Below are 10,825 nucleotides of genomic sequence, written 5' to 3'. Positions count from 1 at the left end.
GGCCCCCAAAGCGGAGGGCGAGCCCCGTTACTTCAGGCTAAAACAGAGCAACAGATGCCAGCGGAGCTCTGCCGCTGCGGGGCCAGGGGATCCCGGGGATTGCACCGGGCGGGTGCGATCGCGGCTCCCTGCGTGCGTGTGAGCGTGTGGTTACACCGCACAGGCGAGTGGGGCTTGAGCGGGGGTTTGTGGACGGGGCTCTGCTGCCCGTCCATGCGAGGAGCCTTGTCTCTCAGCCCTGCAACACGTTGTGGAGCTGGGATGCGTGGGTTATAGCTGGAAGGGCTGAACGCAATTCTTCCGAAAGTCATAAATCAAACTCTTTCTATGAATGAGAATGTCATCAAAGAGATCAATTGCAGGAACACATGCACAAATAAAAATCCTCTTACGTATTTGCCGGGGCTGGGGATCCCCGTCTAAAACCATTAAGTAAGAAGGCGTTTAGTCATAATTCATTTTTATTGCTCTTTTAAAACAACAGCTTGGCTGAGCTGCGGACGCGGCGAAACCTCGGCCCTGCTTCTTCTCCTCTCCGCTCCAGCCCTGTCCCTGCGGAAAGGGAGCAGCCTCACCGGCATTTTAACTCCTCTGCCACTGGGCTAAATGGGACCGCAACGTGCACGTACGGGTTGGGGGGTTGTGCCCAGATGCTGACAACGCTTAAAAAAAAACCACCCCAACAAACCCGAGCCACAAGCAGTAACAAAAAAACCACTACAAGATTTAAACTTCTCGCAAACTCCGTTTAAATAAATGGGGGGATTCAACGAGCAGGAGTCGCCTCCGAGTCTCCTGGTGAGCCCTGGGGCCACAGCGGGGACACACTCCCACGGAAAAGCCTAAAGCGCCGGGATCGCCCCCTCGGCCTCCGGTCCCGGGGCAGGAAACGCGGAGCGGAGCCGCGGAGGGGCGCGGAGGGGCAGGGCCGGCCTGTGGGCAGGGGGAAGGGGCAGCAGCTCCCCCTTGCCGGGCCGCGGGGGTAGGGGGGCTGTGTGTGTGTACCTCTGCTCCAGTCCTTCTCATGATGTTGTCCCCACGCACAGCGCAGGCAGCAAACCCCCAAAGCCCCGCCAGAGAGACAATGCAACAAAAGAGACAATGGCACAAAAAAGGGAGAGAAAAAAAGGATTTCAGGATGCTGAAGACTGTAAGAGAGATGTTGTGATTCGCCGGAATTTATGGGTAAAACAGATCTATTTATAGTAAAATATACACTTTTTTTTTTTTTTTTTTTTTTTTTTTTTTTTTTTTTTCCCTTGGCTGGCTAAAAAGCACTGAGAAGATGCCAGCCCTTTTATTACTAAGCAGTCCTAGCAGCCTGCCTTTTTTCTCTACCTTATGTAATATTTATCACAACTGGTTTATAAGAATGAAATAAATGTGTTTACAGCTGTAACCATAGCCAAAATTGGTGCAGTATAATGCCATAAATGCCTCTGGAGTGTTGTTGCTCTTGTCCTCCCCGCTGGAGTTTAAGAAACTGAACCTTTCCAGAGGGCCCTTAACCATCCGTGCCTGGGTAGTGAATCAGAACAAATAGAAATACTGAGGCCGTACGGATAGACGCGTGGTAGAGAGAGCAGCCCTTCGGTTTTGTCTGGCAGTAGAGAGGCCATGGAGGTGGCATGGGATAAGGGCTGACCTAAAGGGAGTAGGAGAGCTTTGCACCTAGAAGAGGATGTTGTAGTTCATGTGGGAGGGAGGAGCTTGAGGGTTTGTGTGTATGTTCTTGAGCAGGGAGAGGTGAAGGGCTAGAAGAGCCCTTTTGGATTTTAAAACAAGAAAGAACTGAGCGTGAGAACAGAGGGACGTAGGTGCCGGCTGGAAATGCACCTGCAGAAATAGAGGGGGCAGCCCCTCCTGGGGCTGGTGGCATGACTTCCCATCCATCTATCCGGGTTTCGCACGACGCCTCTTCGAAGTGTTGGTGCCGTCCTCTCTCCCTGCAGGCGGCTGGGTGCCCCGGAAAGGACGGCTGCCCGGCCTTTACCTCCCCTTTCCTTTTCCGCACACGTAAACTGAGGGTGAGGTTGCAACCCACACACCATCGCCCTCCCTCTTTTCTATCCACGGATCCTTTTCATTTTTTTCCGTGGGGATGGGGAGGGGTGGGTTTGAGTCAATGCTCAGCGCCGTTCCCAAGGGTCCTGGGGCCGCCTCTGCCACTGGCCATCTGCCACCTCCCGCCGCTGCCGGCCCGGGTGGAGGAGTGCAGGGACAAAGGGGCCGGGCCGACGGACCCCGCACCTCCCGCTGCTCCTCTGCCCCTGCCCCGGGCCGCCTCCCCGGGCCGCTGGGCTGCGACCCGCGGCACCCCGGGCAGCCTTGCCCCCGCCCGGTACCAGGGCGGGCGGGCGGCAGCGGCGCCGCGAGGACCCAGCAGATGGGCTGCGGAGCCCGCGGGCCCCCGCCCAACCGTCCGCCCTCCTGCCCCCGGCTCCTCCTCCCCTACCCCAGCCCCGGGCTGGAGCGGGTGAGCCCGGCGGAGGTGCGGGGGGAGCAGGGATGCGGGCTAGGGGGAGGCCGGTGCGCCCGGGAGAGCACAATGGCCGTCAGTCCCAAAAGCGGCTCATTTCCATGCTAATGTCCGCGGCCGCCTGGTGATGCGGCTGGACAAGCCCCTTTAACTCTTGGCGTCGCGTCGAGCTGGGACTGCGGCGGGACAGGAGCATCTAGGTTCCCCCGTCCCCATCCCCATCCCATCCACATCCTCGCCCCCCTCCCTATTCTCCGCCTCATCCTCATCCCCGTCCCTATCTCCATCCCCATAGCAGTCCTCAGCTGCATCCGTGGGCCCATTCTCATCCCCGTCCCCAGGGCTGATGCTCTCAGCACTGTCCCCGTCGCCCTCCCCCCCACCTCCCGCCCCGTACCGCGGATTCAGCCACCCCACCCCCCCCCGCCCCCCGGCGGCCCCGGATGGGAGATGAGGGTGAGGCGGGGGTGCCCAGTGCAGGCTTGATAGCGCCGACAGCAGGGGAGGCGCCGGGGCACCCTCGCTGCAGTAGCACTCACCTTGGGAGGGGACGGCCGGTGGGCTCCGCGGGTCAGAGGCGCAGCCTCCGGGTCTCTTCTGCCTTTCCCTTTCGGCCGGCGGGCGGGACACTCCGGCGGTGGCAGTGGGGTGACAGCCCATCCTGGCCCTCCCCCGCCCGCCCCCCCCGCCCCCCCCCCCCCGGGGGGCCGCCGCCGCCCTGCCCCGCGGTGCCGCGCCGCGCCGTGCCGCGCCGTCGGAGCGCTCGGCGTTTAAATGCCCCCGACGCGGCGATCTATCTATCAGCGGCAGGAGCCGGGAAAGTCCCGCAGGCGCCGCAGCCATTGGCTGCCGCCCCCCACGTGCCTGCCCGCTGCCTGTACCTTCGTGTCATTTTCCTGCCGGCCCCATGGAGGAAGTGGGAAAGTTGGCGCGGCCCCGCCGGACGCTGAAGACCCGGTGGCGGCGTGACAGAGGGACGCGGCGAGGATGAGCTCCTTCCTCGAGTACCCCGTCCTCGGCGGCGAGGCCGGGGGCTGCGCTGCCCGCTCCTACCACCCCGACCACGGGATTACAACTTTCCAGCCCTGCGCCGTCAGCGCCGGCAGCTGCAGCGGGGAGGATCGCTTCCTCACGGGCCGAGGGGTGCCCATCAGCCCCCACCGCCACCACCACCACCACCCCCCGGCCCAGCCCGCTGCCTACCAGCACCACGGCGGCCTGGGGGTGTCCTACGCGCACCCCGGCTGCGGCCCGACCTACGGCGCGCAGGGCTTCGGACCGGCGTACGGCCCCTATCCCCTCGGGCAGGACGCGGAGCTGGGCGGCGGCTTCCCCCCCTGCGCCCCCGCCGTGTACTCGGGGAGCATCTCCTCCTCCACCGCCGCGCAGCATCCGCACCAGGGCTACTCGGGGGGTCCCGCTCAGTACGTGCCTCCCCCCTACGGGCAGGAGCAGCAGAGCCTGCCCCTGGGCACCTACAACCATGCCCTGTCTCCCCTCCACGCCGGCCACCGGGAAAACGCCCGCTCCCCCTCCGCCGAGACCTCGCCGGCGGCGCAAACCTTCGACTGGATGAAAGTGAAAAGAAACCCACCCAAAACAGGTCAGTGGCCGGCGGGAGGGCCGGGGCAGGGGCAGCTCCTCTCTCTCTCTCTCTCTGTCTGCCGTGGGTGCGGGGAAAGCAGCGCGGTGCCCCGCGGGGCGCTGGGCAGGTAGGGCGGCCCGCACCTCTGGGAGCAGCCACAGCCATCTGCCCGCCGTGTCGGAAGCCAGCGCTGCTTATTCCTGGCTCCCCCTCTCCGCCTCTCCCGCGGTCATATTTCTTGTAATTCATAAACCACTTATCAAGTTTCCTCTGACACGAGAGGCTGACTCCGGTTTAGCACCTCGCACTCCATCACTCACCCTGCCGGGGCTTCTCTCTTATCCTAAGGAGTTCTTGCTCCCTATCGCTTAGCCGGTGTGGACATATTGATTACGTCGCCTATAAATCATTTGCGCTTACTTACCGCTGCATGTCCCCTCGCAGGCAAGGCTGGCGAGTACGGCTTCGTGGGGCAGCCCAACACCGTCAGAACTAACTTCACCACCAAGCAGCTCACCGAGCTGGAGAAGGAGTTTCATTTCAACAAGTACCTGACCAGGGCCAGGCGGGTGGAAATCGCCGCCTCCCTTCAGCTCAACGAGACGCAGGTGAAAATCTGGTTCCAGAACCGGCGGATGAAGCAAAAGAAACGGGAGAAAGAGGGGCTGCTGCCCATCTCCCCCGCCACCCCCACGGGCTGCGAGGAGAAGGCGGAGGACTCCTCGGAGAAGTCCTGCTCGTCGCCCTGCAGCGCCTCGCCCGCCTCCTCCGCCTCGGACACGCTCGCCGCCTCCAACTGAGACCCGCTGCCGCCCCGACGGCTGCCCAGCGCGACGCCCCCGCCAGCGCAGCTCGCGTCCGGTCACCGCGGTTGTGTCGCTCCCTCCATCGGTCCCTCGGTCGGTCGGTCTCCCCGAGAGGTCTCGGCGTGCCGCCGCTCCCCCCCCCCCCCCCCCCCCACGCCCCAGCCGCCGCCCGGCCCCGGGGGTGCAGGCTCCGCCGCCCGTTCGCCTCCCAGCACCTTGGTGCCAGGGGGGTTTCTTTCGCCAACCGCCCCCCCTCCGCCCCCAGCCCTTTTTGCTGGAGGAGCTGTGTTGGCACACGCGTAAGGGTCTCCCTCCTCCGCTGCAAGGACGCTCCTCCGAGTTTCCCCGAGTGAAAGGCAGGTTATCTAGGGTACATAACCTCACGAAGAGATGCACTATTGCAAGTGTTTACACGACTTATAGGACTTTCATCCCCTTAATTTAATGTATTCTTTGTTCGTGTCTATGAGTTTGTTGCTTGTAAATACTTTGTCCGAGAGATTTATCTTTTTACAGACTTTTCTAGAAATGACATTTCGATTATCAGGTTAAGCAGGGTGAGCGCATTCGCCAAACTGGATCCACTTTTGTATCGGTAAAGCCGACGACTGTACCAAGCAAACGTCTTAAGCTCAAGCAGATACCTCAAAAAAAGTAGCGCAACTTCTTTAAATGTGACAAACAAGGCTTCAATTGCACTAGGTTTTGTAAACCTTACTCAGTGTGCTTGCCCCGCCCCCCCCCCCCCCCCCCCAAGCTGCGCTGGAATATACTCAACCAAAGGGTATAACCATCTGAAAGACCTCACTTCTTCCTATTTTCATGTGAACCTTCCTTTAGACTCGATGTCTTTTCAACCTACTTGTGAATGTGACGAATGGCCAAATGAATGTATAATTTCTGTGGTTGGTGTCCGGACCATTGCATGACGCACCGTGCTTTGCTGTACTGAGGGTACACTGAGTTCTATCAGTTGTCGTGTGTGAGCAAAATGTCCTTCTGATTTTCTGTACAATCATGAAAGGCTCTGGGATTCCACCGGTGATGGAAGCCAGGGCAGGATTTACGGGTCCTTATAATGTCTGTAATAAATATATTCCACTTTCAGGTAGCCCTCATCTGCCTACCTCTGCGTGACGTCAGCGCTGAGTCACAGGCTGGGCTCAGCAGTTTGGTTCTCCTTATTTTCTACTGCTGGGGCCTTTCCAAGGGGGAAAGCAAGGAAGAGTCTCCCAACATTACTTCTCATGCATTGTTTTGGCAGGGTCAGAGCTCTGGTTGCCCAGCCTGACTCATAAGCTTCTTCCTTTCCTATGCTCAAACAATATTATTTTTAGAAAATATAAGGCCCTCCTCTCCCTCCTCCGTAACTGGGAGGAATTTATAATCCCCATCTATTTCTGAAGCACAAACATGAGAACTTCCTGGGTCAAGTGCTAACCTTTTCACCTCGGGATGGATGCTGACACTTACATAAACAGAGCACCCTTCAAAAGCAGAAACTGTCTTCAGCCAGTCTTTCCTCACACCTCAGGTCTCTCACCAAGGGCTGCACATCTAATAAGACCGGGCACTAAGCTGGTCCGGCTTTTCTCTCCCCCCACCCCGCCCCAGGTTGATGGGTGCCAAGGTGGGAGATGGCTCCCAGGTGCTTGGCAGTGTGCTGCTGGCACTAACCCCAGCCCATTTCGCTCCCTGCCCCCCCCCCCCCCCCCATTTTTTTGGGGGGAAAAAAGAGCAAGATCTCGCAGGTAAATATCAGAAGATTCCCAAGAGGTGTCAAATGAACAGCGGAGCGGGGAGGCAGGTGTGAGTATGTAGAAACTGGGTGGCAGGACGGAGCAGAGACATGCTCAGCCGGACAGGGGGTGTCTCAAATCACTGCTGCCGCCTCTTGAGTTTCAGCGCAAACACGTGTAACATCTCCTTCCCCCGGCCCAGCTGCGGGGAAGTGCTCCCTGGCTTCTCCTGGGGCCAGGCTGCTCACGCAGGCTTTGCTTTGCGGGATCCGCAGAGAGTCAACGAAGTCTTCTTCACTTCGGTGTCAAAGGAGGCAAGCACTGATTTGCAAAGCGCGGCGGCCATATCAAGAGCCGAGCTATCTGCGAGGGAGCAGGGCTGTCTCCAAAGGCTCCCGCCGATGCCTCTATTTCTTTCGTTTCCCCGCCTGCCATATACTTTACCTTTTGTTTATTAGTGTAAAGCCACAAAGCAAAACAGATGGCCTTCTTCCAGAGGCTTGGATGTGTAAAAGTGGCATTTGCATGCCAATGAGGGCATTTCAATATCGAAATCTGGATCTCAACATTGCTGGAATCCGGATCTGCAACCCGGCTCCCCCGGTGTTGACTTAATGTGTTAGAAAGAGCGGCCATAAATTATAGCCTAAATGCGAGAGACAAGACACTTGTCAGTGCGTCAATCTGCGGTGAGCGATTCATCAGCAAGAATCCAGTCTCCTTCCAACCCCCGGGTTATACATATATATATATATATTTTTTTTTTTTTTTCCACAGCCCTGATCGATTTCAAGCACAGACACCCCAAACCTCCCGATCCTGGCTCAGTTTGTTAGCGTAATTATTATTTCGATACGATCAGCCTTTCGGGTAAGGGAGTGTGGGGAAGCGTAAGGAAAATCTCTAGTTTAGTGTTTCTACCACAAAATATGGCTAAAAAATCACAGCGTGATTTGGCCTGATGGAGACAGTCATTGCCCTTCAGTTTGTAGGGATCCTTTTGGGTTTAGTTTAAAAAATTTCTTTTAATTTTTCTCTCAGGGGAAAAAAAAAAGAACCACCCACCAAAAAAACCCCAGCCCAAACCGCGTCCAAATGTCAAACTGAGTTTAGCATCTTCCTATCATACTTAAGGACATTTCTGCTGTTCACCCTTAAAGTTTACTTTTGGAGGCCATTGAGATGCTTTGGTGTTTTCCTCTGGGGCAATCAGATTGAAACCGATCAATATTTACTCAGTCTGAAAGGGCTGTTGAAAAGGCAGCTAACAACAAACTGCTTAGCTGCTCTCCCCTCTTTAATCTCAGGTTCACCGAAAGTTCAAGCAGAAATGAATTCGGTGATGGGTCACTTTAGAATAAGTCCCAGTGGTTAATCTCACAGCCTTGGTAAAGGCAACAATTACAGAGTCATCCCTCTCCCTCTCTCCCTTCTCTCTGTCCTCCCGGCAGCGGCAACTTTCCTCTAATTTTTGCCCAGCGGTTTTCACTAAATCTTAACCGCTTGCCGCTGTTTTGCGGAGACAGCAAAAGCCCGGCGGCTCCCCCTCACTACAGCCGACGGCGGCGTAAAGGCGGGTACCCCCGGCGAGAGGTACCGGGGGTGCGGGAAACAAACTCTCCCGCAAGGGACCCGGCATTTTTAAGTGGGGGTGTCCAGGGGACAAGGGGAGGGGTACTTGGGGCTTCCTTCCCGGCAGTGCCGGGGGGCGGTTGGAGCCGCGCCCGGCAGCTGGAGACACTGGCGGAGCCGCGTGGCTGTAGTCCCCGCTCCATCCTTTATAGGAAAGGAGTTGAGAGAAACCTGGGCAAAATGCGACGGACGTCGCTGCTAATTGTAGGGACTCTTCAAAGGCCAAAGTTCACGTAATCACTGCATAAATGCATGCGTAATAGGGATTTATTAGTACCTCTCTGATGGCAGCTCACGTTTGGGCCATAGACTCGAGCGAGTTTTCACGGGCACATTGCTCCTCAGGAGCTACCCCCCTCCCACCCAGGCTTTGCCGGGGGTCCCCGGGCACGAAAGGCGATGAGCTCCCGGCCGGGCCCCGGGGCCGCCCGCGGGAGAGCCTGGGCGGCAGCGCCGCACCCCGGAGAGCGCCCGGGGGGGGAGGCCGCTCCCCTCCCGCGGCACGGCGGGGGCCCTCGGCGCGGTCGGGAGGGGGGTCTGCCAGGTTTTTGGGGAAAAGAATCGTTTCGGAATGTTTTTCCGCGTAAGCTCAGGAGCAGGACCTCTTGTTTGTTTTCACTTAGCAATTAGTTCGGTAAGATCTCAGTAAATTGGTAACCACAGAAAGCGAATACATCAATAATTACATGAATAATATGTGAATAAATAGCAACATAATAATTTTCTTTTATTTTCTTTTTTCTTTTTTCTTTCTTTCTTTCTTTCTTTCTTTCTTTCTTTCTTTCTTTCTTTCTTTCTTTCTTCTTTCTTTCTTTCTTTCTTTCTTTCTTTCTTTCTTTCTTTCTTTCTTTCTTTCTCTCTTTCTGTCTCTCTTCTTTCTTTCTTTCTTTCTTTCTGTCTCTCTTTCTTTCTGTCTCTCTTTCTTTCTGTCTCTCTTTCTTTCTGTCTCTCTTTCTTTCTGTCTTTCTTTCTGTCTCTCTTTCTTTCTGTCTCTCTTTCTGTCTCTCTTTCTTTCTGTCTCTCTCTCTTTTTCTCTGTCTTTCTTTCTCTGTCACTTTTTCTCTCTCTTTTCTCCCTTTCTCCCTTTCCAAGGCAAACATTCCTTTTCTCCCCCAGGCACACTACTTGGCCGACGTTCACTGTTAACATTATTCTTTTATGGTTTATGTGTCATAAAATATTACAGGTCACAGTTACTCCTGTTTCAGGCTCAGAAAGACCATTGAAATCAATGGGAGCTCTGGGGAAAAGAAGTCTTCCCTTGTGTTTAAGAATCCGGGGGCAAACTTTGTTGATTTTGATCAGGCGAGGGGTCCTCTTTGCCATATAACTTCAAAAGGATTACACATTTCAGTAATATGAGCAGAAACTGGCCCGGGAAAATGCTTCCGTGCTATTTCTTATAGGGTAGTGACATATTTTAAGCATTTGTTCCACAAGGAAAATGTTTCAGACATTACTTTTACAATTATTTCGGCTTTCTGATCCACTCTCCTTGAAAGTGTGTCTCTCGTAGAGTTAAATCGGGACCATTGATTCTTGCAAAAATGTGGCTGAATAACGATCAGCCTCGATTACCATGAAACCAATAGCCAGTTCATGACTTCTCGGGATGCTCAGTTTATAAATACAAACTCAACGTATTGCAAAAATTCTACCCACTCGAGAAAGTAAAACTAACAAAATTTAAAAAAATCAAATAAAACCAAATACAAGCCCCAACGAGGGACGGCGAGAGTACACGAAGCCAATCTCAGCCGCAAACTCTTTTGCCTATGTTCACATCGGTCTAAGATGTGGTGTAGCCAGCGGGAAGCGGAGGGATTAGGAAAATCCAGGGACTCATGGAGCGTTTCGCTCGTAGCAGTTGTAGGAAGTGTCCGAGCGGTCGGGAGCCGGGGGACCCGCTCGCCCTGCCCCGGTGCCTGCCCCGGTGCCGACGGCTTCCCGGCGCTGCGGTTGCTCTCTGCATCCGATACGCTTGGCTTTGCGCATAAGTATTTATAGTATTTATACATTTTCTAATTATAACCTACGCGGAGTTGTAACTCGGCTGGCCACACGCCTCCAGGGGGGAAAAAAAACCCCAAGCAATACGTTATCGATTATTAAAACATAAAAAAGAAATAAATCCAAGAAAATATCTACTTTGATTGAACGCTTCGCTAACGCATTTTGTAGGGATCGATTGCATTCGCAGCTGTCTTCGGGTTTGATATTCGGGAAATGACTAATACAAGGAAAATTCGTTGCGTGCATTGCAATAACAACGAAGCGGGGCTGCGCCCGCCGGGCCGCTCCGCGCTTCTCCGCGCTCCTCCGCACCCAGCTCCGCGAATCGGTCCTCTGGGCCCCCGGCTGCCGGGAGGGCAAAGACCGAGCTCAGGCGGGGGTGCCCCGGCAGCCTTCCCAGGCGCTGCCGGGCGAGAGGTGGCACCTCAGCGCTGCGCCAGGGGTATCGCTTCTGATCTCCTTTGTCTATTAATACAGCCATCACCAAATCTCGGATAACCTCCCTTTCCCTCTGTCAACACCCTTCCGCTCCAGCCCGTGCTGGGGGAAGAGGGATGGGACCTGCCATCGG

General features: G+C 55.7%; 1 protein-coding gene across 1 annotated transcript; it reads left to right on the top strand.

The window, feature by feature from the left end:
* Positions 1–3,466: 3,466 nt before the first annotated feature.
* HOXA1 (homeobox A1) lies at positions 3,467–4,864 on the top strand. The gene is made up of 2 exons (XM_009955685.2): positions 3,467–4,082; positions 4,509–4,864. The coding sequence occupies exons 1-2, from the start codon at positions 3,467–3,469 to the stop codon at positions 4,862–4,864; spliced, it is 972 nt and encodes a 323-aa protein (XP_009953987.2).
* Positions 4,865–10,825: the final 5,961 nt, after the last annotated feature.

Source organism: Leptosomus discolor, chromosome 7 (assembly GCF_034619465.1).
Source record: "Leptosomus discolor isolate bLepDis1 chromosome 7, bLepDis1.hap2, whole genome shotgun sequence".
NCBI classification, from domain to species: domain Eukaryota; kingdom Metazoa; phylum Chordata; class Aves; order Leptosomiformes; family Leptosomidae; genus Leptosomus; species Leptosomus discolor.
The sequence above is the reverse complement of the archived record's forward strand: the minus strand, read 5'-3'. Positions and strand labels throughout refer to the sequence as shown.

What these genes read in the sequence shown, in the direction of transcription:
- HOXA1 (XM_009955685.2), top strand. Translation starts at nt 3,467, where the DNA reads ATGAGCTCCTTCCTCGAGTACCCCGTCCTCGGCGGCGAGGCCGGGGGC. An exon ending in AAGAAACCCACCCAAAACAG is followed by an intron (nt 4,083 to 4,508) that starts GTCAGTGGCCGG and finishes GTCCCCTCGCAG; the next exon opens with GCAAGGCTGGCGAGTACGGC.